Source organism: Hypoxylon trugodes (assembly GCF_022578975.1).
Source record: "Hypoxylon trugodes strain CBS 135444 unplaced genomic scaffold F4822scaffold_6, whole genome shotgun sequence".
NCBI lineage: Eukaryota > Fungi > Ascomycota > Sordariomycetes > Xylariales > Hypoxylaceae > Hypoxylon > Hypoxylon trugodes.
In genome coordinates this window covers 3,048,860-3,065,381 of record NW_026250021.1, presented here as the reverse complement: position 1 = coordinate 3,065,381, position 16,522 = coordinate 3,048,860, and the positions used below count along the sequence as shown (strand labels likewise).

The 16,522-nt window shown below is 45.6% G+C and overlaps 7 protein-coding genes across 7 annotated transcripts; 4 read left to right on the top strand and 3 right to left on the bottom strand.

Moving 5' to 3' along the window:
* The first annotated feature begins 4 nt into the window (after nt 1–4).
* On the top strand, nt 5–2,675 carry F4822DRAFT_408516 (uncharacterized protein). Its single transcript, XM_051458578.1, has one exon. It carries the CDS (start codon nt 548–550, stop codon nt 2,258–2,260), a length of 1,713 nt encoding a protein of 570 aa, XP_051313847.1. The 5' UTR covers nt 5–547; the 3' UTR covers nt 2,261–2,675.
* A 27-nt stretch (nt 2,676–2,702) lies between these two features.
* On the top strand, nt 2,703–4,598 carry F4822DRAFT_301379 (thiolase). The gene has a single exon (XM_051455180.1). The coding sequence runs from the start codon at nt 3,096–3,098 to the stop codon at nt 4,350–4,352; it is 1,257 nt and encodes a 418-aa protein (XP_051313846.1). The 5' UTR covers nt 2,703–3,095; the 3' UTR covers nt 4,353–4,598.
* Nucleotides 4,599–5,623, top strand: F4822DRAFT_301380 (uncharacterized protein). The gene has a single exon (XM_051455181.1). The coding sequence runs from the start codon at nt 4,844–4,846 to the stop codon at nt 5,357–5,359; it is 516 nt and encodes a 171-aa protein (XP_051313845.1). The 5' UTR covers nt 4,599–4,843; the 3' UTR covers nt 5,360–5,623.
* A 941-nt stretch (nt 5,624–6,564) lies between these two features.
* On the bottom strand, nt 6,565–9,812 carry F4822DRAFT_444534 (uncharacterized protein; the record flags this gene model as incomplete). Its single annotated transcript, XM_051463256.1, has 7 exons — nt 6,565–7,115; nt 7,165–7,502; nt 7,564–7,823; nt 7,881–8,434; nt 8,485–9,417; nt 9,451–9,546; nt 9,596–9,812. The coding sequence occupies 7 exons, from the start codon at nt 9,810–9,812 to the stop codon at nt 6,748–6,750; spliced, it is 2,766 nt and encodes a 921-aa protein (XP_051313844.1). The 3' UTR covers nt 6,565–6,747.
* A 1,958-nt stretch (nt 9,813–11,770) lies between these two features.
* Nucleotides 11,771–12,775, bottom strand: F4822DRAFT_444531 (uncharacterized protein; the record flags this gene model as incomplete). Its single annotated transcript, XM_051463255.1, has 1 exon — nt 11,771–12,775. The coding sequence occupies one exon, from the start codon at nt 12,773–12,775 to the stop codon at nt 11,771–11,773; it is 1,005 nt and encodes a 334-aa protein (XP_051313843.1).
* A 13-nt stretch (nt 12,776–12,788) lies between these two features.
* F4822DRAFT_408514 (uncharacterized protein) lies at nt 12,789–14,835 on the bottom strand. Its single transcript, XM_051458577.1, has 2 exons — nt 14,332–14,835; nt 12,789–14,283 (listed from the first exon to the last, which is right to left on the bottom strand). The coding sequence occupies exons 1-2, from the start codon at nt 14,481–14,483 to the stop codon at nt 13,173–13,175; spliced, it is 1,263 nt and encodes a 420-aa protein (XP_051313842.1). The 5' UTR covers nt 14,484–14,835; the 3' UTR covers nt 12,789–13,172.
* A 621-nt stretch (nt 14,836–15,456) lies between these two features.
* Nucleotides 15,457–16,276, top strand: F4822DRAFT_430822 (S-adenosyl-L-methionine-dependent methyltransferase; the record flags this gene model as incomplete). Its single annotated transcript, XM_051461370.1, has 3 exons — nt 15,457–15,660; nt 15,737–16,003; nt 16,100–16,276. The coding sequence occupies 3 exons, from the start codon at nt 15,457–15,459 to the stop codon at nt 16,274–16,276; spliced, it is 648 nt and encodes a 215-aa protein (XP_051313841.1).
* Nucleotides 16,277–16,522: the final 246 nt, after the last annotated feature.

Here is a 16,522-nt window from a genome sequence, read left to right as displayed (position 1 = left end):
GTAACGGGGAGGTCTCAGAGGTATGGATTCCAGGTAGGTGCCGGGTCACTATGTGGACCTGACGGAGCAACCAATTGGTGATTTTATTGCTACTGATTCCAACTTTTCCCCCCATCTACCGCCCACTGTCCACTATCCATCGTCCACCATTCACCTTCCACATCACACAGACACATATCTTTTCTCCACTCCCACGCAAACGTTTCTCCTTCACGTTTCTTCACCTATCTCACTTTCCAATTTTTTCATTCCAATAAGGACATTGATGTGATAGTCAAAAAAGTCCTTTTCAAACTCCCTCCTATTCCTCTCCTCCTTCTCCTTCCCTATTTCGGGTGTTTGCAAACTCCTTTTGATTTGGTTCATAAAGGGTAAATGCAGCATTCTCCGAATTAGGCCTCTCCTTATCATCTCTACACGTCTCGCTCTCTCTCTCCGCTACCGCCTTTGTGTCCAACCTATACCTTGAATGGTTGCTATCGAAACAACGAAACACAAAAACATACATCGTCCAAATATCGTGGATCTATACAATTAAAACGCAAATATGTCCGCAGATACAGATACTAATACATCTCGTCCAAATGGCGACGTTGTAGAGACTGACTACGACCACGTTCCTTCAACTCCCCCTGATGCTACCGGTACCCGTCATTTATCGCAACAATCTATTCCCTCGACCGAAGGACCGAATTCACCTATCGACCCATCTACTTCATTCAAGATCGAATTAAACGATGATCGTAACTCATCTTCCCAGGTCATTCCTTCATCTTTGACACCGCCTCCCTCGTCCCAGGTTCCCCAGACCAACGGTGCCGCTGGATTGCCACTTGGTTATGTTAGTTCTCAAAGGGCTAACATATTCTCTCCCCCTGCTTCGGCACTTCGAACCCTCGCACGAGATGGTAATTCCGCGTCGGATTTTATCGTCCCAACATCGGACCAAATTACGGATGCCTCCGCGGAAGACCTTCGTACTATGGTTCAAGCATGTCTCGCTGAAAACGCGAGATTAAAAATGGAGACGGCTCATCATAAGTTGCAGTACAATTTGCTGAGCATGCAAGCTGACGAAGATGCCAAAAGGGCTGCGGTAGAGCATGACATGACTCGCCGAGAAGTGGAAGTATTACGTATGACGGAGAATTCCCGTCAAGCTCGAAGAGAACTTAATGCCGCTACCGAGTCAACCCAAGTCAAATATCGCGAACTACAGGCACAATATGAAATTGTTTTGAAGGAAAACGAGGCGCTTCAAAAGCGTGTCAAGTCTGCTACCAAACTTATTCAACAACAGAGCGAAGAGCGCGATAGCTTAATCGACGAACGTGATATGCTCCTTAATCGTATTCGCGAAAACCGAGAACATTTTCATATGCTCTGCAGCCCTGGCGGAGCATTTCACGGGGCCTTAACACCCAAAACCCCTGCAGCTACTTCACCTCAGCAGTATCGAGCCACTCCACGACAAACCCCCAAATCCACCGTTCATCGAGACGTTCGGCATGAGAATGACTCTAACCAAGCCGGATTTGCTGCTCTCCTTCAAGCTCTAAGCCACGATAATAGTGCACCGTCGACACCCGTAGCAGCTAATCGTCCTGCGTTACGAGTTCCCCCGAGACATACTCGTGGCGTGCAATCCTTATCTTCCCTCCCTACCACACCAACTTCGCGTGCTCGTGGAGAGTATTCGACTTTGCTCCCATCCGTCGACCTAGTCCCCCAAACCGAACCTCGATACGTTAACACTCGATACCCCCCAGAGCAACCGGTCCAGAAGAAGGGACGTCAAAGTAGAGAAAGTACCATATCTGCCGACGACAACAATGAAGAACTAGCTCGTGCGGCTCTCGAGTCGGTCGCAGCCGCTACGCAATCATACATGTCTCAAGGATCGCGAAGCTCCCGACGAAGAGAAGAGGACGAGGAAATTTTTGAGAGTCAGGCTAGCCAAGCAGCATCCGAAATGTTGCGCCGTGACCCCCGCGAGAGCTTCGAAGTTGCTAGTTCTGTAGGATCCCGGGATGGTACACCAGCTCCTGCCGAGAAGTCGGCCAAATTGCAATCAAAACTCTTTGCTGGTTTGAATAAGGTCGGGTTGGCATCAGAGAAGCGTAAGTTGAGCGGTATTGCAGATAACAACGACAGCCGACGAGAAGCTCTTTTGAGTCCAGCGAAGAAGATGAGATATGGAAGCGGAGGCGATGCTAGCAGTCGCGTTGGACTGGGGATTCGCTATAGTCAAGAAGCTTAGATGGCAAGTCATGATGATATCGTGAATAATTGGAAGAACAGACTGTTAGCTCGACTTCGATCATAGGTATGATTCGGGTTTTTGGGACTGACGATAACGCCGTGAAGAATGGATGGATGATATGTGTATTTATACCCCTTATTATCACGGTGTTTTGGGTTTGGTTTCACTCAAGGCCTATTGCTTCTATGGGAATTACATATCTATGGGACATTTAGGTACGTATGATGAGCTTCCTAGCGATAGGGATTTTGAAGGTGTTAGCTTGTGTAATGGGCAAATGATTATGGTTGCTCTACATGATGCTATCCTAGATATGAATTTATGATATTTGGAATATATAATTAGTAGTCTAGCTGCTTATATATGCTCACATCATGTATGTTTCTGTTTATATTGTGTTCTATTTAGTGACTGTTGTGAAGCTATCGTGAGAAGTGTTGATCTGCCCTGTAGAGTATTACATAAGGAGGATAAATAGCAGTACGTAACACCCCTAGAATCCCTAAAACCCCCTACCGGGTAGTGATCGGTAGCGTGTTTAGTGGCCCCTCACCTGCGGAATGGGTGACCGGCAGTTTGTTCATCTCTTCTACACAATGCAAAGCTCTGCCGAATATTTTATTCCGATTCTTTGCCCGCTCTTCCAAGGGTTGGGTCTGGGACCTCCCTTTTGTTTCTTCTTCTTTTTGATACCCTGTATATATCAATACTATTTATTTTATATAATAATATAGCTCAACTTATGATTCCCAGTGTAATACGTTATTGATCTGTCTTGTCTAGTTGAGATATTACCATCTCGTGCGCGAATAGCCTCGCTCCCTCATTCGAAATGGCTCTCCCTAAAGGACTATCCTCCATACTTACCAAATCCCCTTCCGACACCGTCATCTTATCTTCTCTACGAACACCTATTTGCCGCTCGTATCGTGGTCAACTAAAAGATGCTTACCCCGAGGAATTGCTATCGGTCGTCCTACGTGCCACCCTCGATGCCAATCCGAACCTCCCACCGGAAAAGATAGACGATGTAGCGGTCGGTGTCGTCCTCTCCGAACTCGGCGGTAGCAAGGCTGCTCGCATGGCTATGAACCATGTCGGCTTTCCGAATAGTACGTCCTTATACACGGTTAATCGCGCCTGTAGCAGTAGTCTGCAGAGTATAGCGACGGTTGCGGGGCAGATTCGAAGCGATATGATAGGAGTTGGTATTGCGGCTGGTATGGAAAGCATGACGAGGAATTACGGTTCTAAAGCTATACCTGTAGACCGTTGGCCGGAGTTGTCGGAGAGTCCGGTTAAAGATGCGAGGGATTGTGTTATGCCTATGGGTCTTACGAGCGAGAATGTGGCACAAAGATACGTTGTCGGGCGTAAGGAACAGGATGAGTTTGCTGTCGAATCGCATCGTCGAGCTGCGAAAGCGCAGAGTGAAGGACATTTCGATCAAGAAATCGTTCCGGTACATACACGGTTTCAAGAAGTGGATAAGCAGGGCAATAAAGTCGGCGAAGAGAAGCGGATTGAAGTTACAAAAGACGATGGTATTAGGACGAATGCGACAGTCGAAGCTCTTGCTAAGCTCAAGCCTGCGTTCAAGGAAGATGGTGCGAGCACGGCGGGGAATTCGAGTCAGGTGAGTGATGGAGCGGCCGCTACGTTATTGATGCGCCGGAGTACGGCGACTGAGTTGGGCTTGACGTCGAATATCATTGGGAAGTTCGTAGCAGCCACCACGATAGGTTGCGCACCTGATGAGATGGGTATCGGGCCGGCGATAGCTATTCCCAAGCTTCTGAACCAACTCGGTATCGAGACAAAGGACGTAGATCGTTGGGAAATCAATGAAGCATTTGCCAGCCAGTCTATTTACTGCGTGAGAGAGCTTGGGTTGGAGAAGGATTGGGAACAGGGTAAAGTAAACCCTGACGGAGGTGCCATTGCGTTAGGTCACCCGCTCGGTGCTACGGGTGCGAGAATGACGAGTACATTGCTACACGGCCTTGGGAGAAGCGGAGGAGAGGTCGGTGTTGTGAGTATGTGTGTTGGTACTGGGATGGGTATGGCTGGTCTGTTTGTGAAGGAATAGACAATATCCATCTTTGTGTATTTACGACCGAAAATACACGCTCGCAAACCTGGCAAGCTCTTTGTTCCGATAATAGAGGATCCCGCGTTCCTATTACGAAAGGTGTTTCTTTGATAATAGAAGCTACATCGAGGGAACAGGAGGCCGCAAAATTGGTGAGACAAGTGAGCTGATCCCATTCTTCAGGCTGCTTCCGGAGAGTTGTCACAAGGAATACCCAACGTATTACCTACCTATCTAGGGTATCAACGCTCCTACTTCCCGAGATATTATGGTAACTCCCTAGGCTGGCAATCACCGAAACAGTCTCACGAGGCAGCATTGCTTAATAATTACCAATATACAACTACGCTTTTAAGACATCTACGAGCTACCCTACACGCGCTTTCAAATCACTACCTCACGAACAAACAAATTTTTGTCGTCGTAATTCAAGGCCTAGGACGAAAAGAAAACGAAATGGGGGAGGGAGAAAGAGAGTAAAAACACAAATGCTTCTCTTCTTCATATTAAGTGCCGCCATCATCTGGCACGCCACCCTCCTCTTAGCTTTTATCATCAATTGGAATATACGTCTCATTACTATCATCCGATGGGCTACGATCGCCTACCTCGTCATATTCGGGTTACTGTTCTTCCCGATGGTAATGGAAGGCCTCCTCATCCTTGGCCAAACCGACGAACGAGGTGAAACCCTTTTGTTCCTACCTCTCGGTTGGGTAATATGGTATGTGCTAGCCACCTTTGCCATAGTTCACCAACGACTTCTACCACTTGCGGTAGTGGTACCGGTGGTGGCTTTTATGATGTATCCCGAGTTAAGATTGAGCATGGATTACGGCTTGGCTAAGACGGGTTGGCTGGAGGTTGTATATACTCCATTTACATGGGCGGCGAAAACCGGTTTGAAGCTGTACTTCAACTCAAATACATCAAAGGGCAGGGCTGCGGGTGTGCACAAGAGAATACCTATACCTACCGAAGCAGTACCCCCCAAGAAAACATGAAGTAGCTTACAGAGGGTATCGTAACAATAGCAGGCTTCGAGAGGCAGATTATTCGGTCTGATATCGCACATCAGGGACTTTTCGAGCTGTAGGGGTCGGCCCTTTCAGGCTTCGTAAGACGAAGCCTGATCTTCTCATATACCATGTATCTACACACCATAAGTATCTATGAACATATTTAACGAACTATAACATTCTGACGATGAAGTTTTACGCACACAATCGCCTAATAATTACACAATTATATTGTCCACCAACGCAAAGGTCTTAATGAGCGAGGTTCGGCCATATTAAAAGCCGGCCAACTCTCGCTTTATTGTCATTCTCATTTCGCTTCAGCCATCAAACATACTCAATTCACTTACTAAACTCCGTCTAAGTTCTTAACAGAACCATTCAAACAACCCAAGCAACCTCTTTCTCTAATTTGCTTACCCCTGCCTCCAGCAAAACAAGATGGTCCACCCCACGCCCCAACAGCTCTACAAATTCTTCGCAACAAGAAGGATTCTACTCATCGTGTTGGTACTGTCGCTTTTGGCAGCATTGATTGCCACATAATTATGCAGCCACGCTACCCTCGTAGCTCTAACTTTGTAGGCTCTCTTTGCGATCGCATTGATTACTGCATGCCACAGTTCGCAAGGCAACTTTGGATTGTTCCTCGTGTGCTTCTTCGTTGTCTTCGGGATAATTCCTGCCTTACGCGAGCTTCATGGAACTATCCTTTACCTTTATTAATCACTCAGAGCTAATAGTCAGACGACTAGAACAATGGCACACTGCCATTTTCTGCGTATACAAATGCCGATGTAAAGGAAGTTTTTAGGTTAGATGTTTTGATAGTATGAAGGGTAATCCCGAATAGTTTAAGTACCTATTAAGGGAAAGGGGGAACAATTTATCAGTCAGCCACTGTCCAGCCAGGTCGGATCAAACGCCTGATGCCACTAGATTTTAATAATATTATATGTAATTAAATTTGAATAAATCATTCGTTGTGATAATTCCTATGTTGTAGGAGTAGTCTATCTGCATAACTCAATCGCGTAAAAATCTTCGCATCGTAGAGTATTGAAACCCTGTAGTGTCCAACAAATTCGAGCCCTCAATGACAAACTAGCTAAGTGTGATAAATCTTCGCAATATGGCAATAATGATGACTCTAGCTGCTGGTGGAAATGGATTGCTGTGAAGCAGAGACAACGTGATATGGTGCTTAATAGAAAGTAAGAGCGGGATGTGGTGTGGTGTTGAGTAATGCCAAAGTTCTCCTGGACAAGACGAATTCGTGACTGGCTGGTTTTGTTACCGCTTTCCAGCTAAATGGGATCTTCATCATCTATATCCATTTCGTCGTCCCCGCTATCACCGTCATCGAAATCATCCTATACACCGTGGTATTCACTGGGGATCGCGAACTCCTCCACATTCGTATGACTGCTCCCGGGAACGGTCCATTGGACATCCCATTGAAATAAGATCCCCCTAATGTCATGCTGTAGTTTGACCTTTTCCTCGAGGGCACCCTCCATCTTGATATCGGGCAAAAGCGCATTGTCAAGAAGTGCTTCGATCTGGTCTTGGACTGCCTGGAGAGCGAATTTGGTTATACTTTTAAGGATATCGGGAAGTCGATTGAAATTGTCGTTAAGCTGCTTCCTCAAGCGTGTGAAAGCAGCATTGAACATCATTCTTCCACTATCGACTGCGAACTGTATGATTATCTCCTCGCGTTCCTTGAATGATCCCTTTCCTAATGAACTGTTAGTTATGTCTAGCAGACTCAAAATAGGTATACATACCTTTCATTTTGCCGGCATTCTTGAAAGTGCTATTCCATTTCCTCTGAATTTCCTTAACCAAATCAGGATGTACTTCCGATGCGCCCTTAGAGAGGTCTCTTAGAGCTTGTCGCATTTTGTCCTTGATTTGTTCCTTTATGACGTCTAGTTTAGGGATTATTTCTTCGAGGAATGGTGAAAGGCGTGGGATTACTTCCTCAACGCTAAACCTCACACGCTCAATAAATTCCTTCCAGGCCATGTTTGCCCGTTTAGCAGCCGGCCTCGCAAGCCCGGGGATATTGTGGTTAAGGGCCTGGTTCCAGTCGGCGACAATTGTCCTTAGGAGGACGTCCGATCTAATAGCAAAGTCAGCACCCGTTAGTTCCATAGTACAAATTAGGCCCAAACGTCTCTTACACATTCTCCATCCAGTTGTATTCAACCTGTCCTTCTCCCGACCTGCTCAGGAACTTGTCACCTTTCCTCTTTATGTTCGCCTGATAAGTGATCCAATGTATCCTATCTCGATCGGCTTCGTCGTTAACAATTTTATACGACCACCTCTTTACCACTTTTGTGCACTCTTCCGCGCAACTGTTAATTGAATGTTTTTGGCCCTTCAGTGGGCTACACTTTCGGACGTCTTTTTCGACCGCGGCCCATTGCGTATTCAGACTCTTCAATACTTTTAGTTAGTACCTAGGTCAATCAAGGGGATGGAATGATTTGATTACCTCCTGTAACCCGGCATATACGCTCGGGAATACCTGTTCCTGGATCCATTCCTTATTAACCTCGAGTCGATTATGGCTCCATTCTTCCTTCGACCACGTTTGAATTATGTTGAAGCAGTGGCGTAGGTCATGTAGAAGACTATCCGCATGTATTTCTCGCTCTGGAATTGTTGCGTGCCGAGTCCAATGCGCGAGATTCGGAATTCCTGAATATAGCTGACTCGGGAACCCCATCAGAGGCTCCTCGCCTGGGCTACATTGCCAAAATGCTTTGGCGCTGATTGGACAAATCGATACTCTGCCATCGTATGTGTCCTTTAAGTCCTTGTGGTCGTCAGTAGTGATGTTTGCTTGTCGTCTTTCAAAGTCATGTTGGATCCGACCCTCGAAGAATTCGTTCCTATTCTTAACGCAGAGGTAATGTATATGGCCTCCAACATCCTTCACTTTCTCATTCGCGGCGTCCACTTCTGCCCTAGCCTTTACAGAAACAGCCCGTTGACTTTTTATCAATTTCTTGTAATCTTCCTCCGGGTCTGTGTTTTTCGATACACCTAAAGAAAGTTGTTAGTATAAGATAGTAATAGAAAATCATATGCCTCACCACTAAAGCCCTTTCGGCGTTTATTTCCAGTGGATGTTGTAGCTCGCCATGCCGCTTGGAGTTTCTTCAGTTCTCTTGAAGCAGATTTCGACTTGTTCTCTTTGTCTTGTTTCTTCAGCTTTAAACGCTTCTCTTCTTGTAGAAGCTCTTGCAACTCTGCATTCGACTTTGCCTCCCGAGTTCTCAGAGCCGAACTCCGCTCAAGTTGGTCAATTTGCGAAACTACAACACAATAGCTTCGTTTGTGGAACTTTCCGTTCATCTGCATCTGCAACTCTTGGTGATCTGACATCAGCTTCACTGATGTCGAGTCATCCGCTGCTCGACGAGCCGGAGTCACAATTAGAGTTGCAGCCAGTTTAGGGAAATATGCCTCAGCTATCGCAGCCCTACTCTCTACCGAATCTGCAAGCCCAGGGAGGTCGACAAGCACCACGCCATCGCGGAGGACGTCGGACTTCACAAATACTTCGACTTCATCGACGAGAGGCCAAGCTGCAAATTCAGCGCCTAACTTGGTGTGCTGGGCAACGGTTGAATCCAGGTATGGCTTAATTTGTTCAGATAGCTGTTCAGCGTTACTACTATGATACCTTTTTGTCGTTCCAAGCAACTTGCTAACGTCTTGGTTCGAGTCAAGGAGATCTTGGGGTGTCATTTTCACAACATCCTTCTCCTCAAGGCCGAATATTGTTCTGATCATTTCGAACGTAGGCTTCAAGTTAGCATTGGCATTCCTCAAAGCCTCATAGTCCTCAGCCGAGCCTGTGGATGAATCCCGTAGCTCGTCCCTACTCTGCAAATCCTCATAAAATTGTTTGAGTTGCTTTGTTAGACCGGATTTGTTGCGGAACGTGACACATGCGCGGAACTTCATGCTGCTCCTATCGTCCTGGTTATATGCGATTCGACAAGGCACCGCCGTAGCAGCCTCTTGGTTATTTGTTGGTCAAAGTTCATCGAAACCAAGGAGAGCATTGAGGGCTGACGTTTTACCGCTACCGGTGGGCCCCGCGACACCCACAAGGACCCTAAATTCCTTATGGCGATCAATGAGGCTCTCTCGGAAATTGTATTAGCTTAAATTCTCACCGAATCCCAGGATACATACTGCAGTCGTTGATCCATTTTTCAAGGATTTCACGTCCCAACACGGTCGAATTCGATGCATCATTCGCATGAGCATTGTGTAGAACCCTTTCTAATTTCTCAATAAGATGCTTGCAGTGTCTGATACCCACACCCAGAGCTTCCTCCTTTATTGCGATGCGTCGGCCGTCATCATTGCCCTCGCATGAGCTCCACGTAAAGGAATTCGGCTGTTCCATTACGACTGGAACGATGAATATTCCCTATATCAACCAAATATTAGCAGAGGACCAGACGTATCGGCCCATAAACTTTTGGGGACTGGGACTATATTGTAAGAAGTAGGTATTATTCCTTAAGTGATATGCATAGTAGTTATTGAGGATAATAGTGGAAGTGAGATTTCCTAGGAAATGGGAAATGAAGTAGGAATATAGAAGGATGCAACTTAAGATGCGTACCTAAATAGATGGTCTCTTCAATGTTCTTAGTAAGAATTGGCCATCAATGACTGCGGATTGAGTGATGGCAATTCGCTCAGAGATGAACGAGCTGTATTAGTTCAAATCAATGAAGCGGATAGGATTATGTTGTATGAAGGACGGGATTTGGTAGCCCACGTGGAATGGTTGAGAGTGAAGGAAAATTAGAGAGGAATTGAGTAGTGTTTTTCTTAAAAGTTAAAAGGTAGGAGACGAGGTGCTTCCCTAGAATAAGATCAGAGTGAAGGGAAGAGAGGACGAATCTGAGGGAATAAAGCAGGTGCTGCTGATGTAGATGGCTGCAGTCTGAAGATGGTTACGTCTGTTGTGCCTGAAATTTTAAGACACCTACTAGTTCATCAGACCGGAAAAGTAGGCACAGGGGAGAGAGTATCAGAGAAAGGCGCACCGACATGGGTATGATAGTTAGGCGTGGCACATGTAAGCTATATGAGTAGGTAGTTACTTCAAGATTAATGGTAGCATTTCGAGTAACGGACGATCGTCTGGTAATAAACGGAGAAAGAAGAAGCCGAGGTATATTACTAGAAGGTAAGAGGGCACTACGAATATCCTTAGGGCAGGCCAATGAACTATACGAACTAATGAGCTACTTGGGGCCCCTATAAATATATAGAATGTTGAAGTTGACCAGCGTCCCTACTGTCAATATACCGTATCAAGTATATTCTCAGAATAAAAACGAGGATGATTGGTATCAAAATACCAAGTAATCGTGCTTGGAAAAGAGTCGTTAACTCAAGGACCGCCAGCGACTCCTCATTTTCCACACACCTTTCCCAATGACCACGGAATTCACCATCCGGGAAATGCTGCAAATTATGCATAGAACAATAATCACAGTGATACCCACCACGCCCAGAGTAAATACCGCTTAAATTAGTCGAGTCCGCTTTATGACCGTAAAATGTCCTTCCAATGTCGATTATGCAATCTTCCCTAGGCGACGGTTCTGGTAATGACCGCTGCAGGGCCGTGATGGCATCTGAGTTTGGTTTAATACTACAATAACTAGTATTATCAAGGGAATATAATAAAGGCGTAGTTTGAGTGGACGACATGATTACGTGAAAGTATGGCGTACATATGATCAAGTGTTGGAATGTTGGTCAACGGCCTCTGGCGAGATCTGTCTATCTGCTCCTGAAGCTTAGAGGGATGAGTGGAACGAACGAGCAACGAGTAAAACAAGTAAACAGTGGTGTTTAACCATACTGCTAAAACAATAGGGGCTGGATAGTTTTTATTTTACTAGATTTAACTATATACTTATTGTTATTTACGTCGTCCTTGCAATTGAAGCTATAATGCCTTGTCCCGTAGACAAAGCCGATGCTACGAGTAGGACAAACGCACAAAGAACGCCCCGATCAATACGGCAAACACTGAAAATTCCAATTGACATACAATCGAGTAATAGATATTATTCTTTGCTATGACGTAACGGAGGATGGGATCCAGCTTGAGCGAACCAAGTCACATAGCAGAGTACCCCTAAACCTTTACAGTAACATCGTATCGCAAGCATTGAAACGGGAACGAAAAAGAATGATTATTACAGTTGTGGTTATACTTAAATTGATTAGTCTTGATGGAAATAGAGAATCGATTAGATTGGAGACCTCGTCTACTTGGCTACTACTTCCATCTGCATTCATTACACCATTCACTCTCGTATAAGTTATAACTCATAGCTAATGCTGGAACCTAGTAAACCAAAACTTCTCGATTGCTTTCCAGGCATTCTCGTCATCTCGGTCGGCCTTCTCAGGATCCCCTGTCATTGCATCGTAGAAGCCACCGCGTAGATACTTTTCTTCAAGTTGGTCTGCAAATTCCTCCATAGTGGTAGGATTGACCGGTCGTGGCCCTCGCAAATCACGATCTAGGAATTCCCAAGCGAAGTTTACCAATTTCATTTGATCGGTCGGGTGATCCTTAAATCTACCGATGATCTTAAGGTAGGTAAGCCACTCAATAAATTCGCGCCCCTTAATGAGATCTCCAACAGTGAAAAAGCAGGTTTCTTGGCTTTTTACGCGGCTGAGACGCATTTCCTCTTCTAAGAGTTCTTTCACGGCGTGTTCATTCTCAAGTTGGATCTTTGGACTTTTACCCTCATCGTCACGGAGTCGGCGATGCTGCCTTTTCCAATGTCTATCAATGAGATACAAACGTTGCCACGTACTCTCAGTAAGATGCTTTATCTCCTCAATTTCCTTAAGATGGGTCGGATAATCGTCGCGTTCGAATCTATCGGTATTGTCAGCTACAGTCGCATCGAGGGTTTGTTGAATACCCTGCTTCGTGACTTTTCCTGCGCGGGCTTCTAACTTCAGTATAAACTGTGATAGTCTAGTTAGATTCCTCCGCACGGTAGACAGGCCATAGGCAATTTGCCGTTCGTGGAACTCTTCATCGGTTAATTTCCCCGAGTTATTCGTTGGAGTTTCACTTGATTGTGGAATATCTTCATGCCTGGCCGGGCTGGCGCTTTTATTCCGTCTGGTTGCCTTGTTCCTCCTCATGCTTGGCATGCTCATTTCCGAGTTTGCATCAGAAGTATAATCATCACTAGATCTCGTTTCATCTTCACTGTCGTACTGGGAAGCTGATGGGCCGACATCAATCGAACTGTTTTCTTCATCACTGGATACGTAATATGTGTGGTTATGGATCCAAGTTTTTTGGTCATCCATAATGTACTAAATGCTTCAGCCAGCCGATACAAATAGTGAAGCAATATAATTAAGGTCGTTGGCATATCCAATTATCTGCGATACCACAAGTTCAGGGTCAGATTAATATACATAACCAAACACCAATTGCTCTACCAAATGCATCCTTTGTTCACCCTTGATAGGAGTTAAAGCATTTGTTTATCATCCAAAAGACCATGCCGAGACAATACCAACGTTGTTAGACTATTCAGACACATTGTCCTATGTTAGCGGACCTATAATGAACCCTTCTCGTAACTGAATAGGTAAATGCTACGCCTCTACTAGGTATCTTCTTAGATGATGTTCACCAGCACCCCCTATGTTTTCAGCCTAAAGGAATAACTAAATATGTAGATGAAGCATACGAACCTCCTCACGATAACCCAATAACCCACCCATCACCTTCCGGCTCCCCTGCTGCATTACATCCACCCCACAGTATGACACTCTTCCCGTCGGATGTTACGTCGTAGCCGAATGAACTTCGTGGGCCGGGATGCACCTTGCCTTCGTGTGCTTGCAGGTCACCGGGTGGTTGTACCTCTACTTCAGCCCAACTGGAGTTGCCCGTATCTGCGCCAAGCTTCGTACGGATCTGGTCTTTGATTTTGGCAGGCTTTATCGCTTCCGCTACGTTAGTCGATGCCTTGACCTCCACATCGCTAGATGGGAGTTGGAAGGTCCAAAGGTCACTCCATTGAAGCAGATCGTTTTCCTCGGCTGCCCCTTGACGATCACCGAAAAAGTAAAGGAGATAGTTCCTACCGTAGCCGGTCGTAACAGGTATTAATCCACCGTTCGATCGTGGTCTCGGTCCGGGCGCTAGGGGGTTTGTCGGAAATGAGATGGTCTCCCACGTTGGAGGTTCCTCGGCGTATAATTTGATTTCTAAATAGTGTACCTCGCTGCTCATTGTGTCAGATCCAGATATGGTGTATAGTGTGTTACCTGCGATCGCTGCGCTCGCGGTGACGGTTGGAGTTTGCGGCAACTGATTCCAAATCTTAGTAAAACAGTCAAAATGCCAGACGTCAGTCAACGCTACGCCACTAGAATCCCTTCCTCCCACGAGGATGATGTTGCCATCGTGGTTGAATAAACTCTCGCTACTTCTCGGGGGAGGTACTCTCTCTGGGTGACTAGCAGGCTCAAGACATTCCCACGACAATTTCTCGGTATCGTATAACCATATCTTTGCACCCTCATTTAGGACATTTCCAGCATCATCGCAACCCCCATACACAGCAATGTGTTTATCAAGTGCACAAGCTGAATGCTTAGTTCGCGGAGCCGGGATCGAACGATTCTTCTCGGTAGCGATAGCTGGTAACACCTGATACTCGGGAGTAGCGTTGCTCGCCGTCGGCAATGCTATGGAGTGGATATTATTGGTAGCGAGTTTTCCTTGGGTAGTTTGGCCACCGAAGATATAGGCTTTGTCGCCGACGACTGTAAGAGTATGATAGGACCTAATAAGAGATGATCTAAAATAGGTTAGGTACTGTGAATATAGACAACGAGTTCAATCTCACCTTGAAACCTCATCTGAGGTAGATCCAATTTGCGCGAAGGTCGCTTTAAGAGGCATGGTAGGTTTCGTTACGGCATAACTGGCTGCGCCGGCATACACACCCGTAGAGACCACCTCTTCGGCCGCCCATACACCCGCCGCAATTTCTGCCATTGTCGTGTGTGTTTTTTTTCCCCAAACTGTCGGCTTCGCATAGAATTAATCACTTCGAAGTTCAATCCAGGAAATTGTATTGGCGGGGAGAAACAAATTCAAGCTTCGGTTCTTCAAGTAAAAGAAAGAATAGATGACGATAGTGACGTAGTATTATCGATACTATTGTACGTACCTAGGTACCCAAGTACAGGCTCGTAGCGAGCTGTGACGCAATATGTAAATGCAAAATTTCCTATTATGGAAATTTTGAAGTTTAGTCCATGCCGTACCTGCATTAGCGTGATTATGGATGTGCTAAAAGTATTTACATCATGTACCTAGGTATCTAGCAGACATTTTTCTATTCCGATGAATCGTATTTGTCTATAGTCCCGAAAGAAGTCCTCGGAGAATGGGAACGGTGTTCGGACTCTCTTAGACGGGCAGTGACATTCGGAAATGAATCTATTGGCTAGTTAGATGTGACATTCATGAGGGGAAGAACGACATGGCTGAGACTCAAAAGCAATGCTTACCAGTAGGTAACATCAAGTTACTTACTGTATACTGTAAACATAGGACGATCAATACAGTACCCGACAGGCTTCATAAACCTACCTAGGTACCTAGGTATCCTCTAAACGGGATTCCCTATGTTGACACCTGCACTCCTAGAGGTCCTTTCAAGATTCAAATTCTTGACTTCTAGTGATTTAGTTGTATCTGACAGATATAAGTTCCGTGGAATTTGGAATGGCTACTGATGTAAATGCGAAATTGCCCCAGAATATTTGAACCCCTTTTCCGTCGAGTGTACCTAAGTACCTGCTCTAACTGGAAATGGTAGCAGAGCAGCACGTGACAGTATTTATGAAGAGTACATAGATACTAGGTACTTAGGTACCTAGATATTTCAAGAAATTTAGTGCCTCAAACATTTCCAACCCTTTCTTTTTTCCTCAATTATCCAGAAGGCTACATACCTATTATAATGGGTTCATCCGACGAGGAAAACGAGCGTCTAGCTCATCCTGAATTTTGGGATCAACGATATGCCCAAGCCGAAGGAGACCGACCTACTCATGAATGGTTTAGAAATTTCGTCGAGCTTGAGTCTTTTTTCGATCGGAGACTTTTCAAAACTCGAAGTCCGGACACAAACCCGACACTCCTGCATTTAGGATCGGGAGATAGTGTGCGCCTCCCAAATATGGAACGCGCGATTCCATTGGTAGAAGAGACAGCTAAGATAGGCTGACACCTTTCGGTAGGATGTACCAGTAGGACTTTGGGAGAAAGGCTACAAGGATCAGCTCTGTGTTGACTTTTCTACCATCGTGGTCGATCTTATGTCTAAGAAACATTACAGCATGGAAGGTATTAAATGGAAGCACGCTGACGTCCGCCACTTGGATGACCTTCCCGAAAAATCAATAGACGTTGCGTTTGATAAAGGAACGTTGGATGCTATGATTCATGGTAGCCCCTGGAACCCACCCGATAATGTGAAGGACAACACTAGCCAGTATATCCGTGAGGTGAGTTTGGGCTTTAGACTGAGCCATCTTCCGAGGTTATTTGCACTTTAAAGTAGCTTCCATATGTTCTCCTAAGAGATTGCTAATAGAATGTAGGTAAAACGGGTCCTCAAGGACGATGGTGTGTTTCTATATGTGACATATCGCCAGCCACATTTCATAAGGCCCCTTTTAGGTTGCGAAGGGACTGACTGGGAGATCGATATGGATATTCTTGGTGACGGATCAAGTTCTTTCGCCTACCACGGTTTCATCTTAACGAAAAGATCCTGACACACGCTTCGGACGTGCCATCAAAACCTCTACGGAATTGCCGCCTAAATCAGTTACAGAATCCAATAATCGCTCCATGGTGGGTTCGGTGAAAGCATTATTGTTATATTCTTCAAGTGCGAGCTCGTCGCAAAAAAAAAATTGACTTGGTTTCCGCAATAATAATGGGGTCAGCGTAGAATCTTAGCATTGTCCCATCTAAGCAGCAATGCCTCAAATTGCAGGCCTATTTAAGAATGAAGCCGA